At 43.4% G+C, this 21303-nt stretch overlaps 1 protein-coding gene across 9 annotated transcripts in view; it reads left to right on the plus strand.

The window, feature by feature from the left end:
• The window catches only part of TSPOAP1 (TSPO associated protein 1), a 268852-nt gene that overhangs the window by 215612 nt on the left and 31937 nt on the right, over window positions 1-21303 (plus strand). For 8 of the 9 annotated variants that reach the window (XM_077294576.1, XM_077294575.1, XM_077294574.1 and 5 more), the window contains 6 exons: window positions 8683-8934; window positions 10033-10194; window positions 10999-12045; window positions 13273-13378; window positions 13466-13659; window positions 13800-13968. In XM_077294576.1, coding sequence (XP_077150691.1) covers window positions 8683-8934; window positions 10033-10194; window positions 10999-12045; window positions 13273-13378; window positions 13466-13659; window positions 13800-13968 — 1930 coding nt within the window. The remainder of the gene's footprint in view (window positions 1-8682; window positions 8935-10032; window positions 10195-10998; window positions 12046-13272; window positions 13379-13465; window positions 13660-13799; window positions 13969-21303) is intronic. The other variant, XM_077294581.1, reaches the window with a different exon arrangement.

Genomic DNA, 21303 nt, shown 5'->3' on the forward strand with positions numbered 1-21303 from the left:
CGACTTTCTCCTTGTAGCAAGATCGCCAGAGACACTATCAGCCCACAGGAGACGGACTGTATTGGTAATGGAACAATTAGAATGGGTCATAAACTGGCAGAAGTCCGACCTGACTACGGAACACAGGAAGACCTTCTTGGGAGTGTGTCTAGACTCCAGAAGCAGGATATCCCTACTGCCCGAAAACAAACTGGAGGCAATCCAGACCCAGATCAGGCTCCTACTGGAGCACAGAGCCTCAATAAGGATGGCTATGAGAATACTAGGTCTAATGACGGCCTGTATACCATGCGTCAGATGGGCACAGTCTCATTCAAGACCTCTGCAGAGGTTAATCCTCTCCAAATGGGATCGTCGCCAGTATTCACTGGACAGTATTTTGAAGCTAACAAATCCAGTACGAAGGTCTCTCCTCTGGTGGACACAACCAGAGAACCTAAGAGTGGGAGTACTATGGTCTACCTCCCCCTACGTGGTAGTCACTACAAATGCCAGTGCATGGGGCTGGGGAGCCCATCTAAAGGGCAAGATCCTACAAGGAAGGTGGCCAGCACATGTCATTCACAGCTCCTCCAACTTCAAGGAGCTGTATGCGGTGTTGGAGGCCTTGAGAAGAAATCGATACACTCTTGCGAATTGTCATGTCAGGATACTATCCGACAATGTGACAACGGTCTCTTTCCTGAAACATCAGGGGGGCTCAAGACACCATCTGCTCCAGGATCTAGCAGGAAGAATATTTCGCTGGGCGGCAAATTCGGTCCCATCTACACTCACCGGCCACTTTATTAGGTACACCATGCTAGTAACGGGTTGGACCCCCTTTTGCCTTCAGAACTGCCTCAATTCTTCGTGGCATAGATTCAACAAGGTGCTGGAAGCATTCCTCAGAGATTTTGGTCCATATTGACATGATGGCATCACACAGTTGCCGCAGATTTGTCGGCTGCACATCCCAAAGATGCTCCATACAAGGCAGGATGGATCCATGCTTTCATGTTGTTTACGCCAAATTCTGACCCTACCATCCGAATGTCGCAGCAGAAATCGAGACTCATCAGACCAAGCAACGTTTTTCCAATCTTCTACTGTCCAATTTCGATGAGCTTGTACAAATTGTAGCCTCAGTTTCCTGTTCTTAGCTGAAAGGAGTGGTACCCGGTGTGGTCTTCTGCTGCTGTAGCCCATCTGCCTCAAAGTTCGACGCACTGTGCGTTCAGAGATGCTCTTAGGCCTACCTTGGTTGTAACGGGTGGCGATTTGAGTCACTGTTGCCTTTCTATCAGCTCGAACCAGTCTGCCCATTCTCCTCTGACCTCTGGCATCAACAAGGCATTTCCGCCCACAGAACTGCCGCTCACTGGATTTTTTTTCTTTTTCGGACCATTCTCTGTAAACCCTAGAGATGGTTGTGCGTGAAAATCCCAGTAGATCAGCAGTTTCTGAAATACTCAGACCAGCCCTTCTGGCACCAACAACCATGCCACGTTCAAAGGCACTCAAATCACCTTTCTTCCCCATACTGATGCTCGGTTTGAACTGCAGGAGATGGTCTTGACCATGTCTACATGCCTAAATGCACTGAGTTGCCGCCATGTGATTGGCTGATTAGAAATTAAGTGTTAACAAGAAGTTGGACAGGTGTACCTAATAAAGTGGCCGGTGAGTGTATTTCTGCAATTCACCTGGAGGGCTCTCAAAACGTCATAGCAGACTACCTGAGCAGAAGGCGGGTGTTCGCAACAGAGTGGGAACTCAACCAGGATATCTTCCAGGATTTATGTCTTCGTTGGGGAACTCCCAGTATAGACCTGTTTGCAAACAGAAGAAACTCGAAGGTCTCAAGATTCTTCTCTCTGAACCCACTGGACCTCCCGGAAGGGGTAGACGGCCTGAGCCAGGACTGGACGGAACCCCTCTTATATGCGTTTCCACCTCTGGCACTGATCCCAGCTGTTCTCTGAAAGATCAAGGAGGATCGAGCTCAGGTTATCTTGATTGTTCCATACTGGCCAAGAAGGAGCTGGTTCCCTCTGCTAGCGGACTTGGCGATCGAGAACCCAATAGAGCTTCCTCTCAGGGAGGATGTAATCCTCTCAGGGAGGATGTAATCCACCAGGGTCCAGTTTATCACCCGAATCCAGAGAAACTCCATCTCTCAGCATGGATCCTGAAGGGGACATCCTGAAGGCAAGAGGCTTATCAGATCAAGTGATAGCCACTATTAAATCCAGCAGGAAGCCAGTCACATCGGCAATATATTTAAAGATCTGGAAGCGTTTGTCTGGAGGGTGGCAGGTCTGAGGTTGCGGCAGACACTCCTGACATACCTAGAATCCTAAATTTCCTGCAGGCTGGGTTCAACAACGGTCTTAAACCAATCACCTTGAAAGTGCAGATCTCGGCACTTAGCAATTTCTTTGACTATCCCTTAGCATCTCACCCGTGGGTGGTCAGATTTATACGAGCTATTCAGAGGTTGCGCCCCAACATTAGGCAATTGACGCCTCCCTGGGACCTCAACTTGGTCCTCAGATTCCTATGTAAAAACGCATACGCCTCGGCTGATAATATGCCCATATCAACCCTCACACGTAAAACAGCATTTTTAGTGGCAGTCACCACGGCCAAAAGAGTGGGGGAAATTCAGGCCCTGTGTACAAGGGACCCATACCTACAGATTAGAGAGGACCGTTTAATCCTTAAACTAGATCCCTCATTTATTCCAAAAGTAGGATCGGCAAACAACAGAAATCAGGAAATTGTGTTACCTTCATTTTGTAATAACCCCGCTAACGCAAAAGAAAAAGCCCTTCATTCCCTTGATGTCAGACAGGCAGTCTTAGATTACCTAGCAGCCACCAGCTCATGGCGGATAGACCCAAATTTGTTCATTCTGTTTGGGGAAAGAATAAGGGAAAGAAGGCCTCTATCGCTCGTTGGATCACGTCTGTGATCTCTGAGGCCTACCAGTCCGAAGGAGTCCCACCTCCGGAGGGTCTTCATGCACACTCTACATGAGGGATAGCTACTTCTTGGGCCGAGTGGGCAGGCGCCTCTCTTGAGCAGATTTGTAAGGCAGCAACATGGGCTAGTGCCAATACCTTTTGTAAACATTATAAACTTGATGTTTTGTCTGGTCAACATACTGCATTTGGGAGAAAGGTTCTCCAAGCGGTAATCCCACCCTGAGGAGGTGCTTTGGTACTCTCCAGGGTGCTGTCAGGAGGGACGTCCTGGAAAATAGGCATTAGACCTACCGGTAATTATGTTTCCAGGAGTCCATCCTGACAGCACTGGTTGTTCCCTCCCTGATTTGGTATTTATATGCATGATGTAATCATACCTCCCAACTTTTGAAGATGGGAAAGAGGGACAAAGTTTGCGGTGCGCAACGTGCGGTGCGGCAAATTTTAGGCCACACCTATGACCACACCCATTCATAATTAGTCACACCCATTTAGCACTGCTGATCACACTGTTTCATATACAATAATTATAAACAAAAAAATATGGCCACACAGTGCTCCATCTATATATATATAATTGTCTAAGGGTTTTTCTGTCTGTCTGTCTGTCCTGGAAATCCCGCGTCTCTGATTGGTCGAGGCCGCCAGCGACGGGCACAGCATGGCGACGATGATGTCATAAAGGTTGCCTCGACCAATCAGCGACGGGCACAGTCTGCCGCGAATTCTGGAATCATCATTGTCCATATACTACGGGGAAATGCATATTCTAGAATACCCGATGCGTTAGAATCGGGCCACAATCTAGTACTATATAATGGCCACACATGATGCTCCATACTGTATGATGACCACACATGATGCTCCATACTGTATAATGGCCGCACATGATGCTCCATACTGTATAATGACCGCACATGATGCTCCATACTGTATAATGACCCCACATGATGCTCCATACTGTATGATGACCACACATGATGCTCCATACTGTATGATGACCACACATGATGCTCCATACTGTATAATGGCCGCACATGATGCTCCATACTATATAATGACCGCACATGATGCGCCATACTGTATAATGACCACACAGGATGCTCAATACTGTATAATGGCCGCACATGATGCTCCATACTGTATAATGGCCGCACATGATGCTCCATACTGTATAATGGCCGCACATGATGCTCCATACTGTATAATGACCGCACATGATGCTCCATACTGTATAATGACCCCACATGATGCTCCATACTGTATAATGACCACACATGATGCTCCATACTGTATAATGACCCCACATGATGCTCAATACTGTATAATTACCGCACATGATGCTCCATACTGTATAATGACTGCACATGATGCTCCATACTGTATATTGGCCGCACATGATGCTCCATACTGTATATTGGCCGCACATGATGCTCCATACTGTATAATGACCCCACATGATGCTCAATACTGTATAATGACCGCACATGATGCTCCATACTGTATAATGACCGCACATGATGCTCCATACTGTATAATGGCCGCACATGATGCTCCATACTATATAATGACCGCACATGATGCGCCATACTGTATGATGACCGCACAGGATGCTCCATACTGTATAATGGCCGCACATGATGCTCCATACTGTATAATGACCGCACATGATGCTCCATACTGTATAATGACCGCACATGATGCTCCATACTGTATAATGACCCCACATGATGCTCAATACTGTATAATTACCGCACATGATGCTCCATACTGTATAATGACTGCACATGATGCTCCATACTGTATATTGGCCGCACATGATGCTCCATACTGTATAATGACCGCACATGATGCTCCATACTGTATAATGACTGCACATGATTCTCCATACTGTATATTGGCTGCACATGATGCTCCATACTGTATATTGGCTGCACATGATGCTCCATACTGTATAATGACCCCACATGATGCTCAATACTGTATAATGACCGCACATGATGCTCCATACTGTATAATGACCGCACATGATGCTCCATACTGTATAATGGCTGCACATGATGCTCCATACTGTATATTGGCTGCACATGATGCTCCATACTGTATAATGGCCCCACATGATGCTCAATACTGTATAGTGACCGCACATGATGCTCCATACTGTATAATGACCGCACATGATGCTCCATACTGTATAATGACCGCACATGATGCTCCATACTGTATAATGACCGCACATGATGCTCCATACTGTATAATGACCGCACATGATGCTCCATACTGTATATTGGCCGCACATACTTCGTAACATATAATGGCCACACATAGCTACTCCTACACACGCGGCTGCGTTCCTTACACTTTGCACACACGGCTCCGCTCCATACACCTCATACACACACAGCTCTGCTCCGTACACCTCGTACACATTTAGCTCCGCTCCATACACCTCATACACACACGGCTCCGCTCCATACACCTCGTACACACACGGCTCCGCTCCATACACCTCGTACACACACGGCTCCGCTCCATACACCTCGCACACACACGGCTCCGCTCCATACACCTCGCGCACACACGGCTCCGCTCCATACACCTCGCACACACACGGCTCCGCTCCATACACCTCGCACACACACACACGGCTCCGCTCCATACACCTCGTGCGCACACACGGCTCCGCTCCATACACCTCGCGCGCACACACGGCTCCGCTCCATACACCTCGCGCGCACACACGGCTCCGCTCCATACACCTCGCGCGCACACACGGCTCCGCTCCATACACCTCGCGCGCACACACGGCTCCGCTCCATACACCTCGCGCGCACACACGGCTCCGCTCCATACACCCACCTTAATTGTGCCATGATTTGCTGTCTCATTATAGCACATGATGATACAGTGTCAGACTGTCACAGGGGCTTTGGCTTAGCCCTTTTTTGCGTGGGGAAAAAAAGGAGCCACAATAGCGTCGTCACCCTCTCCCAGGGAGCTGCAGCTGCTCCTCCTCTGAAATGCACTGACTGGAGTGTCAGTGAGTCATCGATCTGTGACATCGACTACTCACTCACTGATCTGCATCTGTCGCTCTGCAATAACAGCAGTGAGCACTGAGCAGCCGAGGCAAACAGGGAGGCTGTGAGTGTGTCCATCCCTCCCTGCTCAGCCCCACTCATTCCACGCACGATTACTAGCCAGACATTATTACTAGCTCCAGTCCACTGCTGGTCTGCTGCTTACATTGCCGCCGGCACCCAGGCTGTGTTCGGCTGTTACGTACCTCAAAGGAGCTATGCTCAAACTAGAAGTGTCCCCTCTCTCTCCCTCTCTGAACAGTGATGCACACTGGGAGACTCGGGAACATACGAGGGGCGTGGCCTAACAAAAGGGGGTGTGACGGCAGTTTCTCCTGCTGTCTCCGGGATCAGAGCGTCCCGCGCTGGACAGCGGGGCAAAGCATCAAATCTGGGACAGTCCCGCACAATGAGGGACGGTTGGGAGCTATGTGTAAGGTGTTTCTGACATATGATGTAATATGTTCTATTTATCATTAAAGTATTTTCTTGCATTCCATGAGGCTGTTCTTGTTACAACACTGAGGATTGGGGGTGGGACATGACCTTTTAAACTCTCGTGTGTTTCCTGTCCCAGCAAAGGGGAGGAGGACGTCCTCCAGGGTGCTGTCAGGATGGACTCTACCGGTAGGTCTAACGCCTATTTTTTTCCTTCCATATTGCCTTAATTCCTGTGAAGCGCCTGAAGGGTTAATAAACTTCTTGAGTGTTGTTTTGAGCTCTTTGAAGGGTGCAGTTTTTAGAATGGTGTCACGTTTGGGTATTTTCTGTCATATAAATCCCCTCAGTCACTTCACATGATGTGGTTTCTAAAAAAGAAAATTGGTTTTGTAAATGTTGAAAAAATGAGAAATTGAAGATAAATTTTCAACCCTTCTAATTTCCTAAGAAAAAAAAGTTTAAAAATTGTTGTTGATGTAAAGTATGGTAAATATTATTTATTAACTATTTGTGTGATATAATGATCTGGTTTAATCCCTTCACACTGCAGCACTTTTTTGTTTTTGTGTTTGTTTTTCACTCCCCTTCTTCCCAAAGCTATAACTTTTTTTAGTTTTCCATCAATATGGCCACGTGAGGGCTTGTTTTTTGCTGGATGAGTTGTATTTTTGAACTGCACCATTGGTTTTACCATGTCATGTATTCTAAACTGGGAAAAAAAATTCCAAGTTCGGGGAAGTTGCAAAAAAGTGCAATTCCACAACTATTTTTTTTTTCTTTTACCATAATTATCACATGCTAAAACTGACCTGCCATTATGATTCTCCAGGTCATTACGAGTATGTAGATACCAAACCTGTATAGATTGTTTTTTATTTAAATGGTGAAAAAAATTCCAATGTTTTTTTTTTTTTTAAATTGCGTCATTTTACGAGACCCGTAACATCTCCATTTTTTGTGATCTGGGGCTTGGTGAGGACTTGTTTTTTTGCGAGCCAAGCTGATGTTTTTAATGATACCATGTTGGTGTGGATGAGACCTTTTGATCGTCTGTTATTGCATTTTAATACAGGAGAAAAAAGGGATCCAGCTCCAGAAGTAAAAATATCAAAATTTATTTCAACATGTTACAATTTGGAAAACTGCTTACAGGCGATCAATTACACCATTCGCATGAAGGCTACCATGTAGCTGCTGGACGCGTTTCGAGCACTAGCGGTGCTCTAAAACTTCAGTTGCTGGAGCTGGATCCCTTTTTTCTCCTGTATACAAGCCTCAACGTCGGACAGAGACGTTTTTCCATGCTTGGACGTTAAGTGGATTACCACGAATGCTTCTATTGGGTGAGCTGAAATATTTTTCTTTTTTTTCTATTGCATTTTAATACAATGTTGCATTGAACAAAAAACGTAATTATGGCGTTTTGACTTTTTTTTTTGCTACACCGTTTACTGATCGGATTAATTCTTTTTTTCATAGCTTGATAGATCGGGCGATCCTGAACGTGGCGATACCAAATGTGTATATATATATATGTGTATATATATATATATATGTGTATGTATGTATATATATATATATATATATATATATATATATATATATATATATATATATATATATATATATATTACAAAATTGGTATCGCCATGTGTTACTTTTCACTTGCTTCAATAGTCTCCATGGGAGACTAGAAGCTACGATTATCCGATCGCCCCTGCTAAACACAGGCGATCTACTGCTTTTCAGCTTTGCCCGCAGTTGGGCAAAGCATACTGCGCATGCGCAAGATCCCATTTCACTGCACAGGTGCGAAATCTCTAAGCACTCTGCGTTATTCCCGTCAAAGAATGCGTACAGCATGGTGGTTCAGTTGTTAGCACTGCATCCTTGCAGCTCTGGGGTCCTGGCTTCAAATTCTACAATGGACAACATCTGCAATGAGTCTGTATGTTCTCCTAGTGTTTGTGTGGATTTCCTCCGAGTTCTCTGGTTTTCTCCCACATGCAAAAGACATACTGACAGATTTAGATTGTGAGCCCCAATGAATTATGATAGTGAAAATAATGTCTGTAAAGCGTTTTGGAATATGATGGTGCTATATAAGCAAAGCATAACAAATATTTTTTTATTTGGGTTAAACACGTTTCATTTTCACAGTTCTATTAAATACCATGTGTAAACCCCTTTAGAAAATACTTCCAAACACCAAAGAACCTGAACTAAGTGACAAAGGAAATATGAGTGGCCTGCCGATGGGTATAGCTTGGTGCAACGAGAACAGTTTGGAGATAAACATAGCTGCCAAAGAGGAATGCTCGAGTCCAGAGACTGGGTTACACGAAGAAGTGGAAACGTCCAACTTAAACTGCCGAGGAGTTTCCATTGCAGACTTTCTTGACATAAATAGAGATGAGAATAAGGAGTCAAGTTATGAAGCAGAGGTTAGTAGCCATGGAAAGTATAGGACAAATTTTTAAACTGTGGTTGAAATATTGAAAAATTCTGAGTCTTCACTCACATATTAAAAAATTATATGAGTGGCAAACCTAAAAAGGGTGGTCCGAAGGCAAAGTAATTTGCATTCGAAATCCCTATTTAGTGCCATAATTTAATTTATTTTCTAATACACTTGCATTACAAATTCCCTACTGTTTACTAACTACCCTATCAAACTGCTTTTCTATTTTTCCCCCTATTTCCTCTTTGATGACGCTTCGTTTGAGAATCCCATTGCATCAGTAATGTTCGTCTCGGGGGCTGGGCTAGTCCATGCACACTGTGCGATGTGCACAATGACAGTGCATGCTCTGGTGACGTGTTGTTTGAGAATCCCAGTGCATCTGTAATATTCATCTCGGTGGCTGGGGTAGTCCCTGCACACTGTACACAATGACCACACGCACTCTGATGACACTTTGTTTGAGAATTCCAGTGCATCAGTGATGCTTGTTTCAGGGGCTGGGCTAGTCTATGTACACTGTGCGATGCGCACAATGACAGCGCACGCTCTAATGACGCTTTGTTTCCGGGAGGGACAGGAGATGCGGCAATGGGCTCTACCCCTGATGACGCTTCGTTTGAGTATCCCAGTTTTCTCTGGGATTTTCAAATGAAGTTTCATCAAAGAAGAAATTGGAGAAAAATAGAAAAGCAGTTCTAGTGTAGTTAGGAAGGGAGAGATTATTTTTAATGCAAGTAAATGAAAAAATAGTTTAGATTCTGGCACTAAATAGAGATTTAGAATGAAAATAACTTGCCTTTGGACCACCCCTTTACTATAGTATTGTTAGACTTGCTCGCCTTACATGGTGTCCCCTAAAATATCTGCTTTGGATCTTTTTTTTTTATCTTTTAAAGCTTATTGACACTTTAATGTTAAACGTATCAGCGCTATTTTATCTTAAAAAAGGAACAGTATTGTGATTTAAATCTTTCACAGTTTCGGGTTAACGTGACTATTGCAGAGCATTTACTACTTGCATAGCATTGCCAAGAGAAGTGCGGATCACCTATTTTTATTTTTCCCACTGAAATTACAGTTGGACCCACATCCGAGTGTACTTCATGATCACAGCCGTAGTTCTAACCTCTCTGATATCCTGGAGGAAGAGGAGGAGGTGGAAGAAGATTGCATTGTTGTTCCTAGTGCCAAAAAATTGGGATCAACACCAACCAGCACAGGTGGAGCCAGTTCTGGAAAGGTATGCGGTTTATCAATAGAAGCATAAAATCTTGATCTTTTACAAGCAGATATTTGTAAATGCATTTTGACCACGTTATTTAGGGTTCTCTATAATTATAAAAACATGGCTGCCGACTACCAAAAAGATTCCCCTTGGCATTGCAGCTCTGCTGTATTTAATAAGAAGGTTACAAAACTACAATACCAGAATACAAATCAGTACAGAGGAGTGGCACTGGGATTAGGAAAAGGAAGCCTTGTTTTTTGAATCCTGGCAACCCCTTTTAATACTGTTGATGTAGGGGTTTGATCACATATATTATACGCATACAGCACTATATATAATATACCCCGGTATTTTTTCTTTTTAAAGAACATGAGCACATAGGCTGACATATTACCCTCGATGCCATGGCATCCATAAGAGATATGTTTTAAGAAATCCTACTGACATATTCCATTCAATGTACAATGCAGACAGTCTAGCAAATTGTCTTTTCACACGAGGACTGTGACTTCTATAGGGCTAGCCATACTTATTTGGCCATTAGCTGTTCTTCATGACCCCATAATACACATGAACGGTTGCCCAAGGGTGAGGTGTTTGCCACAATAAGAGGGAATTGCTTCCCTGAAGAACAAAAGTATTGTGCATACAGAAATCCTACATGGCCGAGTTTTCTTTAGTCTGACAACATACTATAATAAGTGTTGCCACCAGTACCCGTACCCAGATTTTTTTTTATTTGTAAATTTCTACTGTGTTCACCGCTTTTACATTACATAATTTTGCTTTGTGATTCCCTTTTGAAACTTTATGCAGTTCGACTATTGTGAGACAGACAGCGATGAGGAAATTCTTGAAAGGATTTTGGATATACCTTTACAGAAACATTGCAGTAAAAAATTATTTAGCATCCCGGAGGTGACAGAAGAAGAAGACGAAGATGACGATCTTTCTCCTCGCAGTGTTTCTAAGAACTTGCACCTTACCATGGAGCCCCAGAAGTATCCATATGGAAACTCCCATAGAGCCTTCTCCCCAAAACCAGGAACTTTAAGCTGTGTAAATGTACCCACTGAGACTGCCATTAAAATGAGTGTCACGAACAACATGAAAATGGAATGCGGGGACGACAGTGTCTTTCTTGATGACGATTGTTGTCTGAAATCAAAGAATTGTGTTTATCAGTCTTCATCAGACACAAGGCCTCCGGTCTCTGAAGCCCAAATGTGGAAACCTAGAAGGACCAGCTATGATATTGATAAAGCTTGTTATTTCACAGAGCCGAACCGAAAAAAGCAGAATGATAGCCGGGAGCACTGCAGCCGAATGGCCACAAATTCTAGTCAAGGTGTATTTTACAACTCCAGATCCTGCAAACTGAAGGAGCCGGTATCTGGTGGTACAGCACGGGACTCTGTCCAAATCAACCACAAAGGCCTGAAAAATAAACCTTCTCGACGGCGTCGCCTGCCCGGGTCCACTAATTATAAACCAAAAGCTCCCAGTTCTTTCAGCAGTAAGCATTTAGAAATTGATGTTGAATATGATACGGAAGACGAGGATGAGCCATCAGTCCCAGTCCATATTACTAACAGGGCCAAAGCTGACCTGTGGGAAGATGGCTCTCAGACTGACAGAGAAGGTTGGAGTGAAAGCTCTGGTTATTCTGAGCCTATCCAGTACACCAGAAGGAAAAATGATGTGAAGAAACCAGTTAAAGAACAGAGCGCAGGGCAATATGTTAAGAAAACCCCCTCCATTCCCAAGGCTGGACTAGCTTCACCAAGCTGCAATAAAGATGATCCCATGTCCAGAGCAGCAAGTAGAAGTGTGCGTTCAATTCGATGGGAAAGTGATGGAAAGGTGACGTTTGTATCCCCAGTGCTTACAGTGATGTGCTCAGCGGCTTTCTTTATTCCCGGTGTCTAGATGCGTTATGTAGTGGCTGCAGCTTTATTCGTTCCATCTCTGCCTAGTTTGCTTTTTATATGCTATGAAAAGCCAGCGACCTGGGAAAATAAAGCATTTTGGGGCTTCTGCTGTGTGATCTTGTCTGCTTTGCTTTAAGTGCTTTGTAGAGCGATGTATTAAAAACCATTAAGCGTACAATATTCCTTATTGAAAAATTTACATAATCAACTTCTATCGTTCGTATATGTAGATTGTAGTCTTAAAAAGAACCTAAGCCACTTCTGACGTGTTTGTTCATGAATAACAATCCTGCAGCATCATGTCTTACAACTCTGCTTTATGCCATCCCTCAGTTATTCCTCCTGAAGGTTAAAGCAGCTTTTTGTTATGTAATCTGATAGCAGTATGATGTAGGGGCTGAGGCCCTGATTCCAGTGATGTGTCACTTATTGGCCTGCATGCTGTCATTTTGATGCAATCACTGAATGCAGAGCTCACTATAACCCCGCCCACACCACTGATTGGCCGGTTTTTGGCAATGTAGAGTGTACACAGCTGCCAATCAGTGCTGGTGGCGGGGTTACACAGAGCAGCATGACTAGGAGGCATGAGGCAGCTTGTCATGTAGTGATATTTTCCAGTGCTGAGAACACTGATTTTATTGAAATCACAACGCACAGCCTCATTATAAGCGAGTCCTTGCTGGAATCAGAGTTTTTGTCCTGGATGTCAAACTCCAATACACAGAGAGACAAAATTTAGTAAGACTGTTTTTCCCTGTGACTATAACTATGTTTCTCATACAAAAAAAAATAAAAAAACACAATTAAAATAGTGTTCAGTCTCCTGTACTGGTCACTGATCATTACAGATCTCAGCTTTTGTATTGATATCAGAACAAGTCAATATGTGACTAATAGGACAAAGTCTTTCTTTACTATAAATAAGTTGTTTTATTTCAAAAAGATCTACCGTCAATAGAAATCCTTTGTTTTTCTGATCCCCCAGTAATTCATAAAGCAAGATTGATGTCAATTTTCATGGAGGAGTATTGTATGAAATCCTAGTTCCTTGAAGTACATTTTGGTTGTTTGTGCTGCTCTCAGCTCAGCCTCATCCAAATTGTAATCTTATGTAGAGAACACAACTTGTTTGTTTATTCTATTGCTTTGTCTATAGGAGGATTTGCCTGAAGACACGAAAATGCAATTACATCTCAGTCCTACCAGGCACATGGCATCAGACAGAAAAACTACAAGCCACCTGACTTCAGACTCCGAGTCAGGTATATTTTTCAGGATTCTTCTTTGGTATCGGTTATTGTAAGTGGTTTTGTGTGGGGGCTTTAGCAATGTTGTTTTCTCTTGGTCAGATGTCATACATTCTACACAGCCGGAGTATTTTCAAGAAAAAATGTTAGAAGATAGAAACTGCCCCTCTAGTGACCTGGATGCAGCTTCCGCAAGGCTATTTGTTGCCCTTTTTGATTACCATCCAGCGACGATGTCCCCAAATCCTGAGGCTTATATGGAAGAACTTCCCTTTAAAGAGGGACAGATTTTACAGGTATTGCAAAAGTGAATTTTATGTAACGTTTTTAAAGTCTCTAAAACTCCTGTATTGGCTCACAGTCATTCCTGCAAATCAATACAAAATTACAGCCAGCTTCAACTTAATAAAAAAATAAATAGTTGTATTGTTTGCAGGTGTTTGGGGATAAAGATTCAGATGGCTTCTATCAAGGAAAATGTGAGGAAAGGACTGGATACATCCCTTGTAACATGGTCTCTGAATTGCATATTGAGAGTGAAGAAGCCAGAATGCAGCTATTGAAGCAGGGTCACCTGACAGCAGCCTCTCCACTCAATGACATGGGTAAGTTCTCTCCTTCATGGTCTCATTCATATTGCATAAGGTGCAGTTTGTCTGTAATTCACAGTATGGTGTTGTTTTTTTGGCCCATTAATCTTGTAATCATGCTGATTAAATTATTGTTTACAGGGTTTTTTTTGTGTGTGTATATATTTATGGGTGTACTTATATGTTCTATATACATACACTCCTCAACATTCAAATTGTAACGCCAAGAGGAAAGTCATGGAATTATGGAAATCACGGCATGTATAGGTGTAAGGGTGATCCCTTAAAGTGAGATCTATATGATTGCTCGTACCTCACCAAATATAAGCTGCGTGTGCGCTTAGAGGCCAAGAATGTATCAGATACTGAGATACATACACACTCCTGTCTCAGCCAAAGATGGCACACAACTGAAACTTTATTTTCAGGACAAAGAACCTTGCTACAGGCAGGATATGGGTGTTGCACAACTTCTGATCAGCTAGTGTCACTCTATGATTGGTCCATTCCAACTTCATTTCCAAATATGGTGTCTTGGTGTATTTCAGTGTCTTCACTCCTGCATTCCAAGGATTCCTTCCAGGGTGTTTCCAGGACACAATCGCCATCTTGCTACACCATATCTGAACTGACTTATATAAGGTTTAATAATTGATTTCATTAGCCATTCTCTCCTTCACATAGGCATGGTAATGATATGCAATTGATGAAATAATGGAAACACATTTTTCAAAACCTCTCGCCTCATGCTGAGGTGCACACAGACATACACCCAGTTAAACGGTTTGGCTGCCATCAGTGAGGTTATTAATGGTTGTCTGAGGAGTGTTCTGCCAGGCAGAATGCACTTGGGCAGGCAAATCCTCAGCATCTGTTCCTGGCAGCCCCTTTTGCAATTGCCATCCAGTGTTGTCCCAGACGTGCTCGATGGGGAAACAAGTCAGGACACAGAGCAGACCATGGTAGCATGTCTAGGTCTTGCTGCTGCTCACAGTAGCATAAGCAATATATGTTGCCTGGCTTTGTACTGTTGAAAAACTGCTTCTGGGACACACGTCATGTTCTGTTGTGTAATCCACTTCTCAGACTACTTGCCGGCTATCAGTGCATCCAAGACAAAAGTGGGACTTGTTCCAGCCTCCTATCCGCCTTTTTCGTCAGTGCTGTTTAGTGAAACGTTCATTCATCTTGTGCGCATACGAGGCCTTTATTATTTTCCGAGGGCAACTATCTCTTGGATTGATGTGATGATATTTAAGTTTCTAGATGTAGATGTAAATATCGGCATTGACTGTCCAAACATTATCTACCATTACATTCGGATTTATTTTTATTACTGTCGAGGTCCTCTTAGACTGGCAGAATCTTTCCCGGAATTAACTTTAACTTGTGACACAATTTGTTTCAGTTTCCAGTTCATGACCTGGCCATTGTTATAAAACATAACCAGTCTTTTTTTTTTTTTAGTACATGCCGTTAAAATAGATTTAAGCTTTTTTCCTCTCTTGGCTGTTCAGGCCTAATTCAGACATAATTTTTATGTTATCGTACCTTTTTTTCCTGCTCCAAACCCCCGATATCTGATGATTTTATAACATTGGGAGCATTTCAACATTTAAATTTCTCCTACGCCTCATTAGGGGACACAGGACCATGGGGTGTAATGCTGCTGCCACTAGGAGGACACGAAGTAATACAGAAAGAATAGCTCCTCCCCTGCAGTATACACCCTCCTGCTGGCTCCAAGTGAACCAGTTCTTGCTTAGTGTCTGTAGGAGGCACTTGGGTCTGCTTTCAGACCCCACCGTTTTTATTTTTATTTTATTCTGTTTTTCCCTTAACGGAGCGAATGGGGGCGATGGACCCTTTCTAGGTTTCGATCTCCCCCGAACCATCAGCAGGCAAGAACGCGGAGCGTCCCTCCCCGTACCCTTTCCTGCACCGTTGGATGCCAGCCCTGAGCTCACTTTACGGGTGACACTTCCTTTGCGTTCCGATCTCCCCCCACCATAGCAGGCGACCACATGGAGTAACCCTCCATTTACCTCTCCTGGAGCCGCCAGGTGCATAGCCGGACATGATGTTTATGGCGTCCGTGCAGCCCCCCACTGCATCACCACTGTTATAACGGATGATGGAAGGCGGCAGAAGCTCTCCACCCCCTCCCTGACTATGGCGACGGTGGATTGAGCACCGGCCCACCGCATCTACCGTGAGTACACCTGCGGGGCCGAGGTGCTGGTCGGTCCTGGTGCCTGGGATAAGGGAGGTCCGCAGATACCTTAAAGCCCGAGTCCATGGGTCACGTCGCACAAATAGCGGTAGCGGCGCTATAGGCCGCAAGCTTAAAATTTAGCCCCCGGTTTTTCCCTCTTCCAGGCTGGAACGTTGACTCCGCCCACCGGCAGTTACCGCCGCACACTCTCTCTGGCACTTCACGTTCTGCGAGAAGCGCCTTCTCTTCCTGATCTCGGCGGCCATCTTTGGACATTTGGACACCACACAGGCTGATGCTGCAGCGCTGCTCCAGCGTTTTGAATCACAGCTTCAGGGAGTGATTTCTGTGGACATTGCGGACCTCCCCCGGGGACACAAGACACACGACCTTGGTAAGCTGCAGAAACATAGCTTAACCTTTCCCCTGCTAGTAAGCGCTCTCCTCAAGGCTACACTATGTCTCAATCAAAGCCTAACAAAAAGTCTGGGAAAACCCACACTGGCCCATCAAGAGTCACTCTCATTTCATCAGTCCATAAAACCTTTGAAAAGTCAGTCTTAAGATATTTTTTGGCCCAGTCTTGACGTTTTATCTTATGTTTCTTGTTCAAAGGTGGTCGTTTTTCAGCCTTCCTTACCTTGGCCATGTCCCTGAGTATCGCACACCTTGTGCTTTTTGTTACTCCAGTAACGTCGCAGCTCTGAACTATGGCAAAACTGGTGGCAAATGGCATCTTGGCAGCTTCACGCTTGATTTTCCTCAATTCATGGGCAGTTATTTTGTGCCTTTTTTGCCCAACACGCTTCTTGCGTCCCTGTTGGCTATTTGCCATGAAACTCTTGTTTTGATTGTTCGGTGATCACGCTTCAAAAGTTTGGCAATTTCAAGACTGCTGCATCCCTCTGCAGGACATCTCACAATTTTGGGCTTTTCAGAGCCCGTCAAATCTCTCTTCTGACCCATTTTGCCAAAGGAAAAGAAGTTGCCTAATAATTAAGCACACCTTACATAGGGTTATGATGTCATTAGACAACACCCCTCCTCATTACAGAGATGCACATCACCGGATTTACTTAATTGGTAGTTGGCTCTCAAGTCTGAGCAGCTTGGAGTAGGACAACATGTATAAAAAGTATCATGTGATCAAAATACAACTTGCCTAATAATTTTGCACACAGTGTAGTAAGTATAATAATAATATTAGCTACTATCTCCAATTAGAAATGTAGTATAGTTTTTTTGATTCCCTAAGTCTCCTGAATAGGTTACTAGTAGTGATGAGCGAATATACTCGGAACTTGAGATTTCTCGAGCACGCTTGGGTGTCCTCTGAGAATTTGTAAGTACTCGGAGATTTAGTTTTCATCGCCGCAGCTGAATGATTTACATCTGTTAGCCAGCATAAGTACATGTGGGGGTTGCCTGGTTGCTAGGGAATCCCCACATGTAATCAAGCTGGCTATCAGATGTAAATCATTCAGCTGCGGCAACGAAAAGTAAATCTCCGAGTACTTACAAATACTCGGAGGACACCCGAGCGTGCTCGGGAAATCTCGAGTACCGAGTATATTCGCTCATCACTAGTTACTAGATAACTGACATTATATCAGTGGTCGTAACCATGGATACCGAAGGTCCAGCAATGCCTGCACATCAGGAAAGAGACATAGCGAATCAGAAGAACTATGCTACATTTATAATTGGAGTTATGTGCTGCTGATATTATTATTATTGCACCTACTACATATTGGGTTAGGATCTTGGAGTTGGGAATACCCCTTTAATATTACTTTCACATTACATGATATTATGGGCAGCACGGTGGTTCAGTGGTTACAACTGCACCCTTGCATAGCTGGGGTCCTGGGTTCAAATCCCACCAAGGACAACATCTGCAAGGGGTTAGTATGTTCTCCCCGTGTTTGGTGGGTTTCCTCCGGGTTCTCCGGTTTCCTCCCACACTCCAAAGACATACCGATGGGGAATTTAGCTTGTGAGCCCCATTGGGGACAGTGATGATGTATGTTAAAGCGCTGCAGAACATGATAGCGCAATATAAAAATAAAGATTATTACCTTGTACTTTCAATGCTGCTGTTTCCTATCTCAGGGCAAAATAGGGACAAGTCATTAAATGCAATGAATGTTATTTTGTTACCTCCCAAAGCTGAAATAAAGGTAAATTAGTTTTTATTTTTAAAGGAACTTCCCAGATTTACAAGCTGTACCTTATTAGAGAATTTTGAGTTAATATAGGGTAGAGAGGGTCCTCCCCTCGGTTCAGATCACAGTAAAGAGTGAATAACCGCTCTTCCCCCTTGGCTTTTAACCCATTTTGTTTCATTACAACCTGTGTTTAAATATTTTTGTATTCCAATTTGCGTGTGATGCATCAGCACTAAATAGTCTTAAGTTGGTGAAGAGAGAAAAATATAGGCATAAATTAAATTTATAGGATCAAATAGCTAAAAATTGGCACATGCATATATATTCACCCCTTTTGCAATGAAGCCCCTAAAAATTTCCGGTGAAAGCAATTGCCTTCATAAGTCACATGATTAGTGAAGGAAGTCCTTCTGTGTGCAATCTAAGTGTCACATGGTCTGTCAGTATATAGACACCTTTTCCGAAAGGCATTAGAGGCTGCAACACCATTAAGCAAGAGACCAATCAAGACCAAGGAGATCTCCAAACAAGTCAGGGACAAAGTTCCTAAGGAGTACAAGTCTGGTTTGGGTTATTAAAAAAAAAAAAAAATATCCCAATTTCTGATGATCCCCAGAGCACCATGGCTGCCGGAACATACACACATTAAGTTATTTAAGAAAAAAAATGATTACACTCTGCAGCTCCTCTAACCTAGACACATCACCTCCCCTCATCAAACACGTCTTCCCCCCCGCTCATCATAGGACACCACTATCCTAACCAAAGTCATAATAAAAGCATTAGCTGAAACGCCATGATTTAACGAATTGTGATCAAATTTTTCCGACTCTGAGTAAAAATGCTCGGGAAACAGAACACGAATCCCAATTTGCTATATTCGTGCCAAATTTGAGATTGGAGAAGGTTTTTCAAATAAGTTCTCTCATCTCTACCACTAACTATACACAATGAAGACCATTGAAATCTCCAAACAAGTTAGGGACAAAGTTGTTGAGAAGTACAAGTCAAGGTTGGGTTATAAAAAATATCCCTGATCTCTGATGATCCCCTGGAGAACCATCAAATCCATTATCATCAAATGGAAAGAACATGGTGCCACAGCAAACCTGCTACGAGAGCCGCCCCCCAAAACTCTCAGCCACGGTTAGGAGGGTATTAATCAGAGAGGCAGCACAGAGACCAAAAGTAACCCTAAAGGAGCTGCAGAGTTCCCGAGCAGAGATTGGAGAATCTGTTCATGACCACAATAAGCCGTACACTCAATAGAAGTGGCCTTTATGGAAGAGTGGGCAGAAAAAAGCCTTTAGTTACACACAAAAATTGTAAGGCTCGGTTTGAGTTTGCCAAATGTGTGGAGGAAGGTGCTGTGGTCAGATGAGACCAAACTTGAACTTTTTGGCCACCATGGTAAATGCTATGTCTGGCGTCAAACCACTACCGCTCATCACTCCAATAACACCATCCACTTTGTGAAATGTTGTGGCAGCATCATGCTGTGGGTTTGTTTTTTGGCAGCAGGGACAAGGAAGATAGTCCCTGTCGAGGGGAAAATGGATGGTGCGAAACACAGGGATATTCTTGAGCAAAACCTGTTAGTCAGTGATTTGAGACTGGGACCGGAGTTCACCTTCCAACAAGGCAATGACCCAAAGCAACACTGAAGTGGTTTAAGGGGAAACGTGTAAATGTTTTGGAGTGGCCTAGTCAAAGCGCAGACCTTAAGCCCCGAGGGTGGTTTGTACGTTAATGACGGGCCAATTTTTACAATTCTGACCACTGTCCCTTTGAGGTTGTAACTCTGGAACGCTTCAACGGATCCTGATGATTCTGACATTGTTTTCTCGAGACATATTGTACTTCATGATAGTGGTAAAAAAATTTGATATTTCCTGCGTTTATTTGTGAAAAAAAAACGGAAATTTGGCGAAAATTTTGAAAATTTCGCAATTTTCCAACTTTGAATTTTTATGCCCTTAAATCACAGAGATATGTCACACAAAATACTTAATAAGTAACATTTCCCACATGTCTACTTTACATCAGCACAATTTTGGAAACAAATTTTTTTTTTTTGTTAGAAAGTTATAAGGGTTAAAAGCTGACCAGAAATTTCTCATTTTTACAACACCATTTTTTTTTAGGGACCACATCACATTTGAAGTCATTTTGAGGGGTCTATATGATATAAAATAACCAAGTGTGATACCATTCTTAAAACTGCACCCCTCAAGGTGCTCAAAACCACATTCAAGAAGTTTATTAACCCTTCAGGTGTTTCACAGGAATTTTTTGAATGTTTAAAAACAAATGAACATTTAATTTTTTTTTCACAAAAAATTTACTTCAGCTCCAATTTGTTTTATTTTACCAAGGGTAACAGGAGAAAATGGACCCCAAAAGTTGTACAATTTGTCCTGAGTACCCCGATACCCCATATGTGGGGGTAAACCACTGTTTGGGCGCATGGCAGAGCTCGGAAGGGAAGGAGCGCCATTTGACTTTTCAATGAAATATTGGCTGGAATTGAGATGGGACGCCTTGTTGCGTTGGGGAGCCCCTGATGTGACTAAACATTGAAACCCCCCACAAGTGACACCATTTTGGAAAGTAGACCCCGTAAGGAACTTATCTAGATGTGTGGTGAGCAATTTGACTCATCAAGTGCTTCACAGAAGTTTATAATGTAGAGCCGTAAAAATAAAAAAATATTTTTTCACAAAAATGAACTTTTCGCCCCCAATTTTTTTTCCCAAGGGTACCTGAAGAAATTGGACCCCAAACGTTCTTGTGCAATTTGTCCTGAGTACGCTGATACCTCATATGTGGGGGTAAACCACTGTTTGGGTGCATGGCAGAGCTTGGAAGGAAAGGAGCGCCGTTTGACTTTTCAGTGCAAAATTGGCTGGAATTGAAATGGGACACCATGTTGCGTTTGGAGAGCCCCTGATGTGCCTAAACATTGAA

This window comes from Ranitomeya variabilis, chromosome 3, assembly GCF_051348905.1.
Source record: "Ranitomeya variabilis isolate aRanVar5 chromosome 3, aRanVar5.hap1, whole genome shotgun sequence".
NCBI classification, from domain to species: domain Eukaryota; kingdom Metazoa; phylum Chordata; class Amphibia; order Anura; family Dendrobatidae; genus Ranitomeya; species Ranitomeya variabilis.